The 18,943-nt window shown below is 36.3% G+C and overlaps 1 protein-coding gene across 1 annotated transcript in view; it reads right to left on the reverse strand.

Moving 5' to 3' along the window:
* Positions 1 to 2,019: 2,019 nt before the first annotated feature.
* The window catches only part of COL6A5 (collagen type VI alpha 5 chain), a 129,710-nt gene continuing 112,786 nt past the window's right edge, over positions 2,020 to 18,943 (reverse strand). The window contains exons 38-41 of the mRNA XM_072792814.1: positions 13,254 to 13,943; positions 11,567 to 11,663; positions 10,592 to 10,836; positions 2,020 to 2,839 (exon numbers count right to left, since the gene is read on the reverse strand). Of these exons, the coding sequence (XP_072648915.1) occupies positions 2,820 to 2,839; positions 10,592 to 10,836; positions 11,567 to 11,663; positions 13,254 to 13,943 (1,052 nt within the window). The 3' untranslated portion in view covers positions 2,020 to 2,819. The remainder of the gene's footprint in view (positions 2,840 to 10,591; positions 10,837 to 11,566; positions 11,664 to 13,253; positions 13,944 to 18,943) is intronic.

The raw sequence follows: 18,943 nt of genomic DNA on the forward strand, positions 1-18,943 counted from the left end.
TGAGAAGTCTAAACTTGGAAGAAGAAGTGAGGGAGGCCAACAGGATATTAGCCAGGAACAGCAAGATAGGGCTTATTCATTCATCCCTTCCCTGAAAAAAGAAAAATAGTTATTGAATACCTACTACCATAATGTGCATAACGTGCAACGAGGTGAGATATTCTGGAGTCAAGGTAGATGATGGAGGGCTGGAGAAGATGTTTAGTCAAAGTAAATTCCAGAGTTTGGGTCAAAAATGGAAAGATGTTTCCATTTATGGAGTCCTGTAAGAGCTGCACAAATTTTCAACCAGGATCATTCAAATTCTCAACCCCACTGCTCACTCAGATAAAAGATTTAGGAATCAGATTCAAGATGTTAAATGTAGTTGTTCAGAGATATCACAGGATTCTTAGTCATCTGTAATTCTGACCAGCTGTTCTGCAGGGCATTGTTCATGTCATATAAGGCTGCAGTGCTCAGCTATGGGTTGTTTCTGTACAGAAGCTCTAGGAAAGTATGTACTTTCTCCATAAACCATAGCTCCGTTTGGAGTACATGAAATTTTGTTTATAGGTCACTCCATATTCAGATAGATTGGCTATTTTTTCCCACAGCACACATTCAAGTACTATATTTTGTGCTGGAATATCCAAAATACATAACATGTTTCTTTAAAAGCTCCTTATATTTACAGTGTAATTGTTCCTCCAGTGAAATGATGTCACTTTCCATCACCCCTCTCACTTCTGTTGTGCATCAACTTATGCTGTCACCCCATGTGACCACTCAGACACAAGATTCACATAAAAGTAGATGTACACTCAGTGGTAATATAAACTGTGCTTACATATTAATCAAACTTATGCAGCATACCAGTGATGGGGACAAGTTTCCCTGGTGTTTGTGCTCAAGGAGAACCATTTTTTTTTAGGATGTTACCTAACTCTAGGGACTTTGACTTAATGCAAGTTCATCAAGACCAAGGACAATTATTCATATTTTTAAATACCTCACAATTCTTAACACAATGTTGGATGTAGCATAAGGATTTACTTGAATTGGACTCCTGATTTACCCCTCCCCACTGAAAGATAACCAGTCTTGAATTTGGTGTTATATAGGTGGTGTTATATATGCTTTTACTAAAGTTGTGGGCATTCATAAACAGTGGGTAATATTGCTTCTCAGGTTTTAAAATGTTGTATAAATGATCTCAAAATGTATCCTTCTGCAACTTCTTTAGTTTTAATATTTTCTTCCTTATTTGCCCACTGTTAATAGTTGCAGCTCTAGTGTACAATGTACCACATTTAGGATATTTCAGTTGGTTTCAACTCTTCACTGAAACACACAATGTTGTGGTGAACATGTTTTCACTCAATTTGTTGTGTACATGTGTGAGAGCTTTTATGGCATATAGATCTAGTAATGGGACAGCTAGTTTGTAGAATATGTGCATCATCAACCTAACTAGGTATTGCTAACATGCTGTTCAAAGGTGGAACAATCTACACTCCCATAAGCAGACTGTGAGTTCCTCTGGCTTCAAATTCTTGGTAACCCATATTATCTTCATATTTAGGGATCTGATGTATTCCTTATGCCTACATTTATACGCATGTGCACATATCAGGATTCTTAGGGAAAAACAGAACTTTATTAAAGAGTAGAATCTGCTTTAGAACTTCCCAGAGAGCAATATGTGGGTACTTTAAAATTTTTGACAGCCTAGCTTTAATTTATTGGGTTATTTTTAAATTATTCAAACAAAAAGAATATGGTAAGGAAAATTATATGGGAAAAGTACAAAACAGCCAGTAGTATTATCCTATTACCATAGTCACTTTAAAAATATGCAAAATATACTCACTTGGCAATTATTAGTTGCCTTAACCAAATTGAAAGATTTAAAAAATGAATTCACTATTGGCTTATTTTACACTATATGTATATATTTTCCAAATATTGTTAATCCTATACTGGTGTTTCAGTGGGCCTGGGTTAGACTACACATAAATAAAAATGAACAGAATAAGCTTCCAGTCAGACTTGCTTTTATTTTAGAACTTGTCTCTTGTTCCATTGAAATTCCCAAGAACAGCTCTGGTCAAATAGAATATTCATGTTTTTCCATAATTCTTTTCCCCAGCAAAAATCAAGTACATATAAAGCAAAGCATGCTAAAATGTAAAACAAATGATCACAGCACAAAACAGCCATTCATAAAATTAGCCTCATCTCACTTTTTTCTTTCTCACGAATTCCATTATTTTCCAAGTGTTCTGGTAAACAGTAAGCATTCTGGTAGCAGCTTGCCAGGTGGATTTCACAGGGCGCTCAGGGCTGGATCCACCATGAGGGTTGTAGCAGAATTGAAGAGATGAACATGAGTTTCTCATTCTATGAAGAGATAGGAGACTTTCCTAGGAAATTCTAACTCTGACTGCTTTTGTTTCAACTGCCCAATTTGAGATGTAGATGTGATGAAAATTATGATAAAAATATTCTCTAAGCAGATATATCATCAGAATTGCTGTCTGAACTGTACAGAGCTGTCAAGAAAAAAATTCAGTTAACTTTTCCTGGTCATTTTTCCCAATTCTCAGAAGAAATGAAATCATTCCTAGTTTCTCAGTTCTGCTTGTTGGTGTCTTCACTCAAAAGTCTCCCTTTCAGACTTGAAACAGCACAAATTTAGCACATTACTAGCCAATTGGTTTCATGAAAAAATTTCTGCCCCTCACCACTCTACTTCTAACAGATGATTTATAGTTTCTGGCTAGAACCACATGGAGTCACACATTGCCAACAGAGCAATCTTCCTTTTTTTGCTATGATCATCTTGTGTCCTCACCATCTGCAAAACATAAAAACATTAATGTTCTTAATGTCACTGGATTTGTTTAAAATGTTCCCTCTAGACTTGACTCCTCTTTGCCACATATGAAATGAACACACATAGTTTTGCCATTTTCAATAGTCAAAATAAAAGGGTGATGTGATAATAGATACAAATGAGCAACATATAAGTAGAACTACAGATACGCTTCTTCCTGGGGAAATGTTGGTACATTCATCATCTGAAATTCCACACTTAGTACATTCAGTGTTATTGATTTGAACTAGAAGGAATGTGCAGAGCTAGGACTCTGCTTAGAATCCTTTTAATCTTCATTTTTAGCATTAATTTCTAGGACAACATTCCTTCCTCTCCTATTCTTCATCCCCTTTCATCCCTAACCACCCTCATGTGAACTTTTGCTTCTAGCATCAGCACCTACTATTCTTAGGAGGACTGGTGTCCGGCCACTGAAGTGGCTTGTCTTCAGACATTTGTTACATATCCATCTCAAAGGAAAACAATCATGTACTCTTGCCTTGCATATTTTAAAGTTAACATCTAATTATTTTTTCATAATGAGTTTAAGTATTTGAAAAGGATGTAATTTGTGACATATTTTAAAAGCTCACATTTAGAAATAGAGCTGTCACATTTTTAAAAATTTACCTAATAGAATCTAAATAGCACAGTGATTTGACAGCACCATTTTCTATTTAAATTATATGTAAATATGCTCATGGTTCAAAGTCAGATGTTTTGTAGTGTTCATTTTTCTCCTTAAACATGTACTTCCATTCCACTTCCCCATAGAATTTCATTTAACTGTAATATATTTAAATGCTTTAAAATCTTTTATTGGTTGCCTAATTATAATCCTCCACAGCAAAAAATATATTTTAATGCATGTCTTTTTATTTCCCAAGGCTATAACCTTCTATGTGTTAACATTTTTTTTTCTGATGGATTACCATTACAATTTATCAGAAGAGCATATATATTTTATATGTTATTATTTATATTATATAAATTTTGGTTATTCTTTCAAAACAAAAAGTAAAAGTTTTATTGGAAATGAATTTCTTCTTGAGATGGGTAGTTTATCCCTATTGTTTTTACTTACTATTACAATTTATTGTTAGCATGAGGCAGAGTTTAATATTAATTCTATTAATATTTATTGTTATAGATTTAAGCACTGATAAATATTGTTGATGGGTTTTGAAGGAGTTTTACTATAGCAATACCAAACAATTCTTTGAATTCTGAGTTATGTGCCAAAAACTGCCCACTAATCTTTCAAAAGCTTTTATTTACAAAAGATTATGTTACCCGGTGATTGGATGACAATTCCTCACTTCTGGGAAATGTACCTGAAAACACTTCACAAACTTATTGAATGGCTATTAATAATACCAGTTACTCTTTCACTTAGAAGTATGGTGTTTAACCTAGGAAACTAAAATATGACTGGAAAGTTTTAATATTGCTAAATAAAGCACACTTCACAAGTATGCTATTACTAAATTTTTTTTTATAAAATAATAATGTGTTTTACATATTTTTTCTTCAGAATTTTTAAACTCCAACTTAGCTTATTCACTTAATGGGACATATCCCATATAGCCTAATTGGTGGAACTAGTCCTTAAAGTAAAACCAATCCACACCTCTTTCAGTTGGAAGATCTGGTCTTCCAACTGTAAGTATGTTACTGAGGGTCTCTGTGATGATGTCTTACTTATGATTCCACTCTAAGATAGGTAAATGGTTAAGGCTTTTGCTGTGATTTTTTTTTGACCTAATGAAACAATGCTCGCTCTCCATTGGTACTTCACTTATAAGCTCTTTGCTTTGTTCTCAAGGATTTTTCACTTTAAAAAGATGTATCTTTTGTGAAAAGTCAGGTAATGGAACAGGCCAGATTACTAAATGAAACTTATCATAACTACCATCCTCACTCTATAGTATACCTGAATTCAGATCATCCAAACATGAGTTCAAATACATTTCTAACAACACATTTCTTAACAGAAACATGTACAGGATGGGAAAAACCTGAAGCCTTACTGGGCTTAAAGGAGACCTACAGATCCAGTATTTAAAATGACTCCTTGTTTGACAACATGCTCCCAACTCCCTATCCTGTGCCTTCCTGGGAGGGTTTACATTTGGGCAAAGCACATAATCAGATTTAGAATGGCTGAGAAAAGGAAACTTAGCTGGCTCAGTTGGAAGAAGATGCAACTCTTGATCTTGGGGTTGTGAGTTTGAGCCCCATGTTGGTTGTAAAGATTACTTAAAAATAAAATCTTTTAAAAAAGGATGGCTGAGAGGTATGTCATTTTTTTTTTTTTGCATGAAGTGGGGGGCTTTTGTAAAAGAGGATGCTGAAAAGGAGACCCTCCATGATTCCTCAGATAGAGACATTCTCTAGAATGTTTTTAGATTTTAGTTTTTAGAAATTTAGATGTAGTTTTTAGAAATCTATGCACTAGGAAGTCTTTGTGTGTCCCTTAGTATGAAAAACACTGGCCTTGCCCAAGCTCCTCATTACACAAACAAGAAAATTGAAGACCAAGGCAATCAGGTGACTATTTGAGATCACAAAGCCAGTTAGTGACAGAACCAAAATTAGCATCTAGATCTCCTCATTCCCAGTCTGGCATTCTTTCCACCATGGCCATCAACTCTAATGCCATTTTGTCATCATAACCATCATCATCACCATCACCATCATCATAATTTTAAATAATAGCTAACATGTATTGTTTTCACTCAATGCAAAGTGCGTGCTGTTTGAAGCACTTTATATTCAGTGATCACATTACCCTACAATGTAGGCTCTACTATTATGCCCATTTTACAGCTAGAGAAATGGAAGCTCAGAAAAGCAAAGTAATGTGCCTAAGATCACATGACCAGTAACTGCACAAATTGGAGCCAAATCCATGTCCCCATCCAGTGATCCTTGGATTCAGTCTTTCAACTACTATTTCCCAAAGTGGTTTCTATAGAACACGAGCCCAAAAAGATGCCCCCTGATACAATGATTCTGTGGTCATAGTGGTTTGACCATAGCCCCTCTCTCAGAATCACAATAAACTTTAGCCCAATAAAGTCATTGAGAAGTCCTGCAAAAATCATGCCTATTTATCAGTGTTTTACAGGAAAAATTTTTTCTCCCGATTACCTATTAATATTTAGTGAAAGGACTTCTTTTTTTTTTTAAAAGATTTTATTTATTTATTCATGAAAGACAGAGAAAGAGAGAGAGAGAGAGAGAGAGAGAGAGAGAGAGGCAGAGGGAGAAGCAGGCTCCATGCAGGGAGCCTGACATGGGACTCGATCCCGGGTCTCCAGGATCAGGCCCTGGGCTGAAGGCAATGCTAAGCTGCTGAGCCACCCAGGCTGCCCCAAGGACTTCTACTAAAGGAGACTAATTTAGGCTCAATATTTGTAACACTAGGTCAGTGGTTCTCAAACTCTAGCCTGCATCAGAATCATCTGGAGGACCCCAACCCCAGAGTTTCTGATTCAGCAAGTCTTTGGCAGGATTCAAGGATCTGCATTTCCAGTGACTTCCTAGATGATGCTGATGTTGATGGTCCAGGGACCACACTTTGAGAAATATTGAACTTGATGTTAGAAAAATAAAGACTAAGAAATAAGCCCTAAATTGGCATAATGGGAAAAGGAATACACTTATGCTTTTTAAAACTCCAGATTAAAACCTTGCAAATGTACATTATAATAAGCAAAATAATCTATATGTTAAGTAGATGGATACAATCAAAACATTAGAAAAATGAGGTAAAAAGAAAAGCCCATTCTCTTTGAAAAAACAAGATAAGCACAGCAAAGATAAGTATGTAAGGGCTGATCATTCTTCACAATGGATTTTTATTTTTAATTGTCAAATATATTACCAGACTTAGATCATTCATGTAACATAATACTAGCTGATTATGTACCAAACAAGGTGTGCATTTGACCTTCATATGTATTATCTCCAGCCTTTCAAAAAACCAGATAAAGATTTTTTTCAGATAAAGATTTGTCTTGTTTCATAGATTAACTTTAAATTGAATTTGTGTTCTAGAAACATAATACAATATAAATCTTTGTGACAAAATGGTACTGAACTAGATACTGTGAATATTCTTTAGTAAGACACTTAGATGTCTACAGCTTCTTATCTGTAAAAAGATACAGGACACCTCAGTGGTTTCTAAAGTCATTCTAGTTTCAAATTCTAATCCCACATGATTCCAAGAAAGAAGCCAAACTGACATTTCTTGAAGAGACTCAGACTGACTTCATGGAACGGAGCTGGCCAAATGTCACCAAATTAAGTTGCTGTCTAGAACTCTCAGAAGGCAATGAGTAAGGACATGATCAACTTCGAGATGTAGGATATACAATTAAGTAGAAAAATGGTGAAAACTTCTGGAGGAAAGAAATTATGAAGAATAATAACAATCAAGAAAGTTCTCAGTAATGCTCACTTGGTAATCTTCTTTGAGTTACCAACCTTATCATTTTCAGCAGCAACCTCACCTTGAAATACCTAACAGGACTAATTCAATTGAAATTTATAGCAGTGTTTTTCAAACTTGTATGCACACTGGAATTGCTCTGGGGTTTCAAAAACAATGAATGCCTATGTCTCACTGACAGAGAATATGACTTAAGGGATGTGGAGTGTGGGTTGGACTATGGAATCATCAACAAATACCCAGGTCATTATAATGCATAGACAACTTGATCAATACTGATTTATAGGGTTCTTTCCTGTGTATGTTGTTAATTATATCGCCTGAAATGGATTGCATTGTGTCTCCCCAATTTCATATGCCTTAAGGATGGAGATATAATCTGATAAAAAGTGATGCCCTTAGAAGAGGAAGGGACACCAGGACTGTCTCCACTATGTGAAAACAGAGCAAGAAGATGGCTGTCTGCAAGTCAGAAAGAGAGTTCTCATTAGAAACCAAATTTGTTGGTCCCTTGATCTTGGACTTCTCAGCCTTCAGAACCATGAGAAAATAAATTATTGTCTTTAAGCCCCTCAATCTATGGCTTGAGGTGACTAGGATATCCCCTCCTAACACCCACCCTTTTCTATCTCAGATCTATTTCCTTCCTCCGATATTGGGAAAGCACACTGAATTAGGAGTTGCCAGACCAGGGCCTAGTTTCAGAAAGGCACTAAACCTATTTGAGCTTCCGTTTCTCCATCCAAATAGAAGGGTATTAATTCCTGTCTCCTACACAGGGTTTTGGAGGGAACTCAATGGGATCATGTACATGAAATTACCTTACAGACAGTATGGCTCTGTACATGGGTGAGCTGCAGCTGGTACCTGCCACTTTGTTTTACTCAACCACCCTCCCTTTTGAATCCCCTTCTTGATTTCCCTTTGGGGTTCCCTCAGCCATCTGGTCCTCAGTCATTTGGCCTCACCCCAACTCCCTGGTTCTCCCACCACTGCTTTCCTTTAGCCCATGCCTGTTAGCAATAAATCCTCTTAGTTTTCCTTTATCTGGAAATATCTTTCTTTTGTTTTCATTCCAGAGGGCTATGCACATTGGATATAAAATTTTGTGTTCTAAGTTCTTTGATTCTGGGATGTGAAAGAAAAAAATGTTTCACTGTCTTTCAGCTTCCAAGGTTTGTTTGTTTGTTTGTTTATATTTATTTTTAACTTCCATGGTTTCTGATGAGAAATTTACCATCATTTGAAGAGTTGTTCTTTTCTTTTGTAATATGCAGATTTTTCTCTAGCTGCTTCAAAATTTTTATCTTTTGTTTTCAGCTGTTAATGATGTGTCTTGAGTGGGGTTTTAAAATCTGTAGAGTTATATTTTCTGCTAGTTTGGGAATTTTTTTGTCCATGATTGAGAGTCCAAGGCTGATGCAGCTCCCATAATTAGAATCAGAGGATCCCCTGCTCCAGTTCTCTTCCTCTGGGGCTACCCCTACATGCTGGCAAGCAGGACCTCTCTTTCTAGTTCCTCTGGCCAGAAAAACAGAGTTTTTCTTTAATTTTAGTTAGCTAGCCTTCCACTCAGATGCAAACTGTGCCCACCTTCAGAGCAAAACAGTGCACAAAACAGTGAGAAGAGAGGCACCTGGGTGGTTCAATTGGTTAAGTGTCTATCTTTGGCTCGGGTCATTATCTTGGGGTTCTAGGATTAAGCCCCACATTGGGCTCCCTGCTCAGCAGGGACCCTACTTCTTCCTTTCCCTCTGCCTCTCCTCCTGCTTGTGCACTTTCTCTGTCAAATAAATAAATGAAATCTTAAACAAAACAAAACAAAACAGGAGAGGAAAGAGAGGGAAAAATGGGCATTTCTACCACCACCTCTGACAAACAGGAGCTCCTTTTCCTAGTTCTTCTGCCCAGAAATATGAGGTTTCCACTGAATTTTATCTTCCTGCCCCACTGCCATCAAACAACTCCAGGACTGAGATCTGCCCTCAGGACAAAGCTACAAAAGAAAACAGAAAAGGAAATGGGAAACTTCACAATATATCTACTTTTTATTTTCAGAGCTCTTTGGGGAATTGCCTTTTTTTTTTGTCTTCTCCACAGTTTCCAGTTGTGATCAGTGCAAGAGAGACAGTATGGGCTAGTCCATCTTGAGGCTAAAGTAGGCTTAGTCCATCTTGATTGGAACCAGATACTTCATTGTATTTTTATTTGATTTTCCTTTTCTTACACTTCTCTTCCCTCTCTATATTTTTCTATATTTTCTCTATCCTCATCTCTCCTATTTTCCATCATTTTTCTGATTTTGTTCAGTGTCTATATATTTGTTATATCTATACTTATATCTAATATTGTATAGGTGTACATATGAAGTACTGATACATACTACATATTTATATAGTATCGTACATATATGCTGCATGCATATATGGTATTTTATTATATAATCATACCTAAATTTATTTATCATACCTGCTATTGGGTATTTTTGTTTCTACTTCAGGGCTACTAAAAATAGTGCCATTATGAACATTCTAGTACATGACTTTTGGTGAATATATATTTTTCTGTTGGGCATATACATTTGAGTAAATTTGCTAGTTAAAGTGTATGCTTACTTCCAGCTTTAGTAGACACGCAAGAATATTAATTTTAAAATAATTTCCCATATAGTTTTGGTACACAGCAAAAATTATGAATAGTTGCTCTGGTGCCTACTATAGTTTCATTCTCCATCTTCCATTTTTCCCTTTAGCTGTAGGTCCTGAACCATCTCCTCACATAGCCTAAGAAGCTGCTCTCAGCCTCCAAAGAAATCTCAAAACCACAGGCACCAGCTAGAAGCTCACATCTCAGAGCAGGCAAGCCAGGGTTGCTAAGGGAGAAGGTAGACCTTCAAACCCTGGAGGCTTGTTGCATAGCTCCTCACTCACATTTTGCACAAGATATCTGGGGCTCTGTTTGCTTACTCAGGACCTGTGTGGTCCTTGTTCTCATCCTTCTCCTGTCTCTATTCCCTGACCTCACACTGAGTATTTACAACTATTTCCAGTTCTGGTTTTGTCAACATCATTCACTCCCTTTTTTGCCTTTCTAGAGTTATATATTGTTTGCTTCCTCATTGTGGGAACCTCCTGCAGCCCTAAGCTTCTCTATCTTGTCATTTCTACCTGTCCCAGTGAGTTCTCCTTGCTCATCCTTGCTCATCTTCCACCAGGGGAAAAATCCAAACAAAGGTACTTCAGGGGCTTCAATTCCATTGTACCCAAGGTTACCTTTTTTATCTTGTTGTTTACCATCTGCTAGAGCTGGCATTTCTTCTGAATGTGCCTCTTCCTTATCGTTCATCACCAGTTCTCCAGTTGAAAAGAGCATGTATAACTTCTGGATCAAATCAATAGCGGTGTCAGAACCATTACTAGGATTGTTCCCTAATACAAAGGAATGATGCTCCTGGGAACCAAATTCACCAAACAGCTCACTGTTTCCTGTCTCTATTTTATACACCTCAGGAATAAGGCTGAGGTGACAGAGAAAAGAGATGAAAAATATGTTAGCCAAGCCCCTTGCAGAATTAAATGTAAACACAGGATATAGAATAGCAGATGTAGAATAGCAATCAACTTTATGCATGTGATTGGAACAGTCCAAGTGTAGTTTGTAGATGAAATCTGACTCAGGCAACTTTTTAACATTCCAAAGAGAAATCATAGCATTTTATCAGTGGTTTAGGACTCCAAAGCAAAATTATGTTCAGCACTGAATTTTTATTGAGTACTTATGGTTGTACTTTGCAAAATCAAACATAAAAGAATCCTTCCTATCAGTCTTCATATGAGTTCTGTTTTTCAAATGGCAAATATTTTTGCTGCTTTTGCATTTTTTCTTTTTGTTTTTCTTCTGCTGTAAAATTGTTATATCTAACATTTGATGTTATAAGTTTTCTGTTATGGCAGTACCCAATATTAGTGGTGTTATATTAGGTATTAATAGGAGTCTCTCTTTTTTTTCATAAAAGCAACAGAAATGGAAACATGGCTCTTTCCAATATGGGTGCTATTCTATCTGCTATTAACTCCAGATCTGTGCAGTCTTCACAAACCAAGAGTATTTAACAGACACACAAACACATACCCTATATCCCAACCAAACTTGCATCCTGAAAACTAAAGCGCCATTCATTTCAAATTATTTTTGGAAGGACTGCTTCCAGCTGTAGTATTACCCAAACTGTGAATTTGTCAACTCACACTACAGTGTTTCCTGAGCCAACGTTCTCTGGGTTGGGAGAGGTGATGTTAACACACTTGGGTCTCAGATCTGCAGGGGGATATTTGTTGATGGCACCTGGAGAAAGAGTGGGCTGGTTAATCTAAAATTTACCATTTTATATTCTATCGCCCAAAGTCAGTCCATCTTTTCCTGTGGTTGGAAGTGTTTTTAAGAACAAATTAATTTATAAGGCATTCAACAAAGTAGGCACCCTCTGACATTGCAATACCTCATTGGCAAAGTCAGTGAGATATAGCAGTGATTGAGCCTAAAATTGTCAAGCTCTGTATGTCATCGACTTGTGATACAATTCAAGGACATCTCTCAATCCCTTCTAACATCTGTTTCTCTCCCTCTAAAAGGAAAATCTTTCCAGAAGACACACTGAGCTACTGAAATTGTCTGACCTATTTATCTTAGGGTTGGAAGAAGGCAAGTGACAAGCCTGCTACTGTATATGAATCCTGAATTCCAAGATTCCTGAGGGTTACAAACCTGGGGCTTTTGAGAGGCAGCAAATCTGCATCTCTGCTATTCTCTGATAAACTTGCAGGAGCTGCAGATAACTATTCAATGTGGCCTCTGCCTCATTTTTAATCCCAGCACAGGCCAGGATTTGCTTGATGCTGAAAGCTCTTGGGTATACTACTATACCCATGTCTAAAATTGCAACACATGGACAGAGGCTGCGGCAGTCATTATCAAAGCCTCACCATAAAAAGACACCCTTAGAACCCTACTTGGCTATGCCTGAGCTAGTTATCTGGGACAGAGGCTCTAGAAGAGATTCATGTCCATGGCTCAAAAGAATTAAAGTCATAACCAAAGGTAATTTACAATAAAAGAGAAAACAGAAGTCCTTGGAGTAAATAGAGGGTATTGGTAGTAGGATATTACTGATTACAGCAGTATCCTTCCTTCCTTCCTTAAGAGTATAGGAATTGAAATATAGTTTAAAGAACAGGAGCACAGCTCTGGGGTCAAAATGCATACAGCTGAGTCTAGAATTTGCCAACTATTAAACTATAAGCTTTTGAACAATTTATTTTTTTAAAGATTATTTATTTATTTATTTATTTATTTATTTATTTATTTATGATAGAGAGAGAGAGAGGGAGAGAGGGAGAGAGAGAGGCAGATACACAGGAGGAGGGAGAAGCAGGCTCCATGCTGGGAGCCTGATGCAGGACTCGATCCCAGGACTCTAGGATCGCGCCCTGGGCCAAAGGCAGACGCTAAACTGCTGAGCCACCCAGGGATCCCCTTGAACAATTTATTTAATGTCTCTGAGCCTTAGTTTCCTCACTTGTGAAATGGAGATATTAGTGCTTTTCTTTGAGGGCTATACTGATGATTCAATGATATAATCTATTTAAAGAATTCGTTACATGGTATCAAGTACATAGTAAACAGATTAGGGTTAAAAAAATACTTTTTACCTATATGGGGGTTTTCTGGCAAATACCTTGATAGTGCAGTATTAAAGTTCAAGGTCAATAAGACCTGATATTTTTCTCTGGTTTTCTCACTGCCTTCTTTTGACACCTGAGACTTTACCACTCTCCACTGAAGTAAGGAGTTATTCCTAAGTCAGCTGGTGGATTGTACACAGAGACATTAAATCTATTGCAAAAGCAATAGAAGAGAAAAGGTTTAATGACTTACGTCTGATTAAATGAACAAATGGCTTGACAAACTTGGTGATATAGTTCAAATCTGGCTTGTGGGTTCGGCCAAGCTGGACTAAGTGATGATCCAGTGGGTGGCTGGCTAATTCTTCTAATTCCTTGTCATTGTGTATAGGACCAAAGGAAAACACAAATATAGTATAGCCCTGACACTTGGCTCTCAGAGCTACGTTTCTTAAGACTTCCTTTTCTAAGGGATTGGTTTCACCAGCAGATATAACAAAGATAACTTTGTTTTTCCTCAGGTTGGGAGTTCCTACAAAGACATTGTCAATTGTCCACTGCAGGGCATGGCCAATAAAAACATCTCCATTGAGCTGTTGAAAAGAGTCTTGGAGATGATGTTTCATTTGGTATATACTGTTGTAAGTAATCAAATCAAATTCCAGGTAGACAGGGCATTCTTCACTGTTTGGCATATAGCCTGGAGGAGAATAGCTCAGGACTGCAACTCTGTCTCCTAACATGGAGGTCAGTGGGTCTGGGGCAATGTGAAAGTAATCAAGCACTGAGATAAGAAAAGCTTTCACTTCCCTAAACTCATCATTTCCTATTCTTTGGGAAGCATCTATGAGGAAAGCCACATCCATGTAATATTCTTGAAGAGAGGTATCTCCAGGTATATTAATAACACCTGGTTCTTCTTTTCTGCCATGGTTTTCATGTCCTGCAATAGAATAGCTCAAGTCACTCTTTTTAGTAGAAGACTAAACTTGGAACTCCTAGCCAAGGATGACCAATACACATCATGTGATTTGCCATGGTTTATTCCCAAACCCACGGCAGACATCATAAATCAATTATAGTACTTGCTCCCAGATGCATTCTCCAAATATGTCTCCACACACTGCATAGGAAACCATTGGCATTCGACAGGTGTTGTCATGTGAAAAGAAATGTATCTGCTAGCCTATCTCAGATCCTTGTCCAAGGGTTGATAGATCCTTTACTATTTTCATATGTAAGATGAGAGATATATAATATTTTTAGGGTACTCCACATGATCACAAAATTTGAAGTACACATTTACATGAAATCTAACTATTTATTTTGCAGTGACCCTAAGAGAAAAGTATATATGTCAGTCATATTGATTGGTGTCACAAACATATATAGCTTTATACACATGTTCAAAATATGTACTAAAGTGTGATGTTATGAGAACAAGTATAAATGTTGATTTTAGAAACCAAACTCTGTGTGAGACCTTAAATACTCTAAGATGTTAGTATTTAAAGTGCCAGTTTGCAAACAGTTTATCAGCCCAAGACAAAATAAGGAGCTTGCATCATGTTGTAAGTCTTTTACATTACTAAGCACACAATTTAATTCAGTTGACTATTTTTTTTGGTAGCAAAACTTTTTCAGTGAAGGAAATAGTGCCTTGATTTACATTCTGATGCTAATGTAATATCTTGCTATAGATCAGCACTTCAAGTATTTGCTCTAAGGCTCAGGGATCATAAAACCATATCCACAATGATGTGGGTGCTGACTGGTCAGTGAAGGCACAAGAGGAAATGCTAGTTCAGAAAAATAGGAAGTAGGTGGCCAATGTTCTTTCTTCTATGAAAGAAGTGTGTCTATAAACCTAATCAAGCAAGAAGTTGGTTTCTAACTGGCAAAAATTTATTGATACCCATTTGTGCTCAACCCCATTATTAATGCTTTATATTACTTTATTTACTCCTCACAACAATCCTCACAAATGATTCAATTAACCTGCATTAATGCCATAAAAGCTTAATAATAGAAATAGAATGCCAAAAACAATACCTTGGAGAATGTTATTAACAGGGCAAATGAGCTATTAGATGTTTGTAGCTTAAGTAACTGAATTTCTAGGGTAAACTTCACATTATCTTTTTTTTTTTATCTATCATTAGAAATTTTGATGAATAAAAATTATATAAAAATTGTAAGGTGTACAATGTAGTGTTTTGATATCACTACACCTTGTGTAATAATTATGACAATCAAGCTAATATTATTGGATTTAATTTACTTAAAATTTTGTTTAGAATTTTTGCAGCTATGTTTATGAGGAATTTTGGTGTGTAGTTTCATTTTCATGTAGTCTTTGTCTAATTTTGCTATCATGGTAATCTAACCTTAAAGAATGAGCTAAAAAGAATTCCTTCCTCTTTAGTTTTCTGCATGTTTGTTTAGAATTGGCATTATTTCTTCCTTAGATGTTTTGTTGAATTGACCAGTAAAGTCATTTTGGCTTGGAGTTTTCTGTATGGGAAAATTTAAACTACAAAATCAATTTCTTTAATAGGTTTAGGGCTATTTAAATTACTTCTTGAATGAAGTCTGGTAATTTGTGATTTGCAAGAAATTTATCTATTTTACCTGAGCTAATTTACAGGCAAAAGTTATTTATCATATTCTATGATTATCTTTTTATTATCAGTGGAATATATTTCCTTTTTCATTCCTGATATTAGTATTCTTTTCTTCTTTTTTTCCTGGTGAGCTAGACTATAGGTTTATTAATTTTTTGATATTCTCAAAGAAACAGCTTTTGGTTTTACTAATTTTCTCTTTTCTATTTCATTGAGTTCTACTTTAATTTTATTACTTCCTTTCTTTCGCTGCTTACCATGGGTTCTTCTTCTGATTTCTTTCTTTCTTTTTTTTTTTATTTATGATAGTCACAGAGAGAGGAAGAGAGGCAGAGACATAGGCAGAGGGAGAAGCAGGCTCCATGCACCGGGAGCCCGACGTGGGATTCGATCCCGGGTCTCCAGGATCGCGCCCTGGGTCAAAGGCAGGCGCCAAACCGCTGCACCACCCAGGGATCCCTCTTCTTCTGATTTCTTAAGATGAAAGTTGAAGTTGAAGTCATTGATTTGAAAACTTTTTTTTTTTTTTTTTCCAACACAGGTATTTAATGCCTTCTAAGTACTGCATTAGTGGAATCTCAGAAATTCTGGTATATTATGATTTTATTTTCATTCATTTCAAAATATGTTCTAATTTTCCTTTGGATTTCTTTGTGAATTATTTAGAAGCACTTTATTTAGTTTCCAAATACTTAGGGATTTTTTGAAGATCTTTCTGCTACTTATTTTAAAATTTTAATTCTGTTTTTGTTAGAGAATACAGTTGGTATGACTTCAATCTCTTAAAATTTTGATAATTGCTTTATGGTCCACAACATAGTCTATCTTGGTAAGTATTGCATGTGTGTTGAAAAGAATATATATTCTATTGTTGTGTGGAGTGTTCTATAAATATCCATTAGGTGAGATTAGTTGCTAGTATCACTCAAGACTACTGTCTTTCTGCTGATTTCCTACCAAATATTGAGAAAGGATATTGAAACTCTGATGCTCTTCTCATTTTTAAAAAATCTTTTTTCTCTCTGAGTTTTATTTTGGGTAATTCCATTGCTACATCTTCAAGTTCACTGATGTTTTCTTTTATCAAATCTAATTTGTTATTAACCCCATCAAGTATATTGTTCATCCTAGACATTACAACTTTTATCTCTACAAATTCTATTTGAATCTTTTTTTTTGTATCTTCCATGTCTCTACTTTTTCACATATGAAATATAGTTATATTAGCTATTTTAATATCTTTGTTAATTCTAACATCTGTGTCAGTTTTGGTTTGTTTTAGAGTTATTATGCTCTTGATTATGGTCATATTTTCATGTTTCTTTTTGTGCCAGATATTTTGAAATTTTCCTTTTTGGATGTGGAATATTTTTCTATTCCTACAAATATTCATGTTACATGCAAATTATTTGATCCTTTTGGGTTGTGCTATTATAATTTGTTTGGTGAGTTCAGAGCAGTGCTTAATTTGAGGCTAATTATTCCCCACTACTGAGACAAGACCTTCCTAGGTTTTCTCCCCAATATTCTATAAGTTATGAGTTTTTCCAGGCTTGCTGGCAGGAAAAGGCATTGTTCCTGGACTGCTATGAGCAACTGGCACTATTCTGTAATCTTTTCTGATGGTTCTTCCCTTAGGTTCAGGGCATTTCCTCACATGCATGTGCACTCACCAATCAACATAATTTGTTAAAGCATGAGGAAAAGTATTTCATAAATGTTCTGATAGAAGAGGATGGTTGACCTATGTTAGCGAAATATTTGTTCATGCATGCCCATATCAAAAAGATTACTGCTTTTCCCCAATTTTCTCTTTATAGTTGAGCAAAATCTCAATCCTTTTCCAAAGTACCCAGCAGAATTATTTTCTAAGGAGGTATATTTTCACTCACAAAAATCTGTAAAAAATAGGCTCTCTTCCTACTTGCAGGATTAGCATGAGAATCAAGAAGCCAAATGTAGATGCTTATGTTTCAAAAACTCTAAAATAGCCAAACATAAAGTATGATTATTCTACTTTGAGTCTAAATTCATCTTACTTAGGGAGAGTGGGCCTTCAAAACTATTTTCTCTCAAGAAAACCTGGCAGGAGTGTGGATACAATATATCCATAGCTCATAGCAATACTGTGTATTTTCTGGAAATGTCATGGAGCCAAAGTCCCGTCTTCAAGTCTATGGAAGAATTTCCACAGAATGGCAGAGGAGGAAGGGCTGGCTCACTTTATTATGGAGGAGGCTTGGAAGGAATGAGGGATCCAGCTAGATTTCTAGGGAAGCGGCCCCAGAGATTAGCCTAACTTTGGCTGACATTTAAGCCACAATACCATGTGTGCTCCAGTAACTTTAGGAAGAAGCAGAAGTGGAAAGGGAATTTAGAGAGAAGGGAGAATTTACAGGACACGAGCCATTTGGACTGGGATTAAGTATGCTGTGAAGTAGCTATGCTGTCTTTCATGGCATTTGTGGGAAACCTCAAGATATGCATGAATTATCCAGTGATCTGATCTGGAGTTTCTCCAGAGGCCAAAATTAGCCATGTGTTCTTCACAGGCAAGTCACATGTATAACTGAGGCTACCTTACATGTATATTTCTGTCCACATGAACTTCAGCAATATTTTTTAAGGTAACATTGTTTTAGAAGACTTCCCATGAGGTTGGCAATGTTTTCTTTCCTGCTTTTATACTGAGTATTTGATTGAGCATTCAGTTCACTTCAGGTCTTATGCTCAGCTCTGTGCATGTCTTCTCTCATGCATCATGAGGGTGCAGTTACCATCATTCCCCTTTTACAGATGAGCAAGCAGAGGCTTGGAGAGAGTAAATTATTTGGCCAAGAAATGACAGCTTCTAAGTGGTAGAGGCAGGATTTAAGCTCCACTCACATAAATCCTTCGAAGAAATGGTCATCAGATATGAGGGTAGAGCAGACATTTTAACCACTTCGCCAAAAGCCCTGGAAGCTGATATGAAAAATGAGGTTCTTGGTCAACTGCTATTCCTTCTAAGTGAAACCACTAGAGGAAGTTTTCTTCCAAAAGTAGGTAACTATATGAATTAAATAAAAATTTCAATTTTTTCTTCTCTAGGCATTATAGGGCAGTGGTTATGAGCAGAAACTTGTGGTTTGAGTCCTGTTTCTGCTGTTTGTTACCTCTGTGACTGAGTCCCTCCATACCTCAGTTTCATTATGTAAAAAATAGCAATAATAAACTATAATCTTATAAAGTTTTTTAGAGAGTTAAATTAAGTTTGCACAGTGCCTAACATATCCTAAGTACTCCACAGATATAATTTTTAGAGGGAAATAAATAGAAA

The sequence above is a fragment of the Canis lupus genome, chromosome 22 (genome assembly GCF_048164855.1).
Source record: "Canis lupus baileyi chromosome 22, mCanLup2.hap1, whole genome shotgun sequence".
Lineage (NCBI taxonomy): Eukaryota > Metazoa > Chordata > Mammalia > Carnivora > Canidae > Canis > Canis lupus.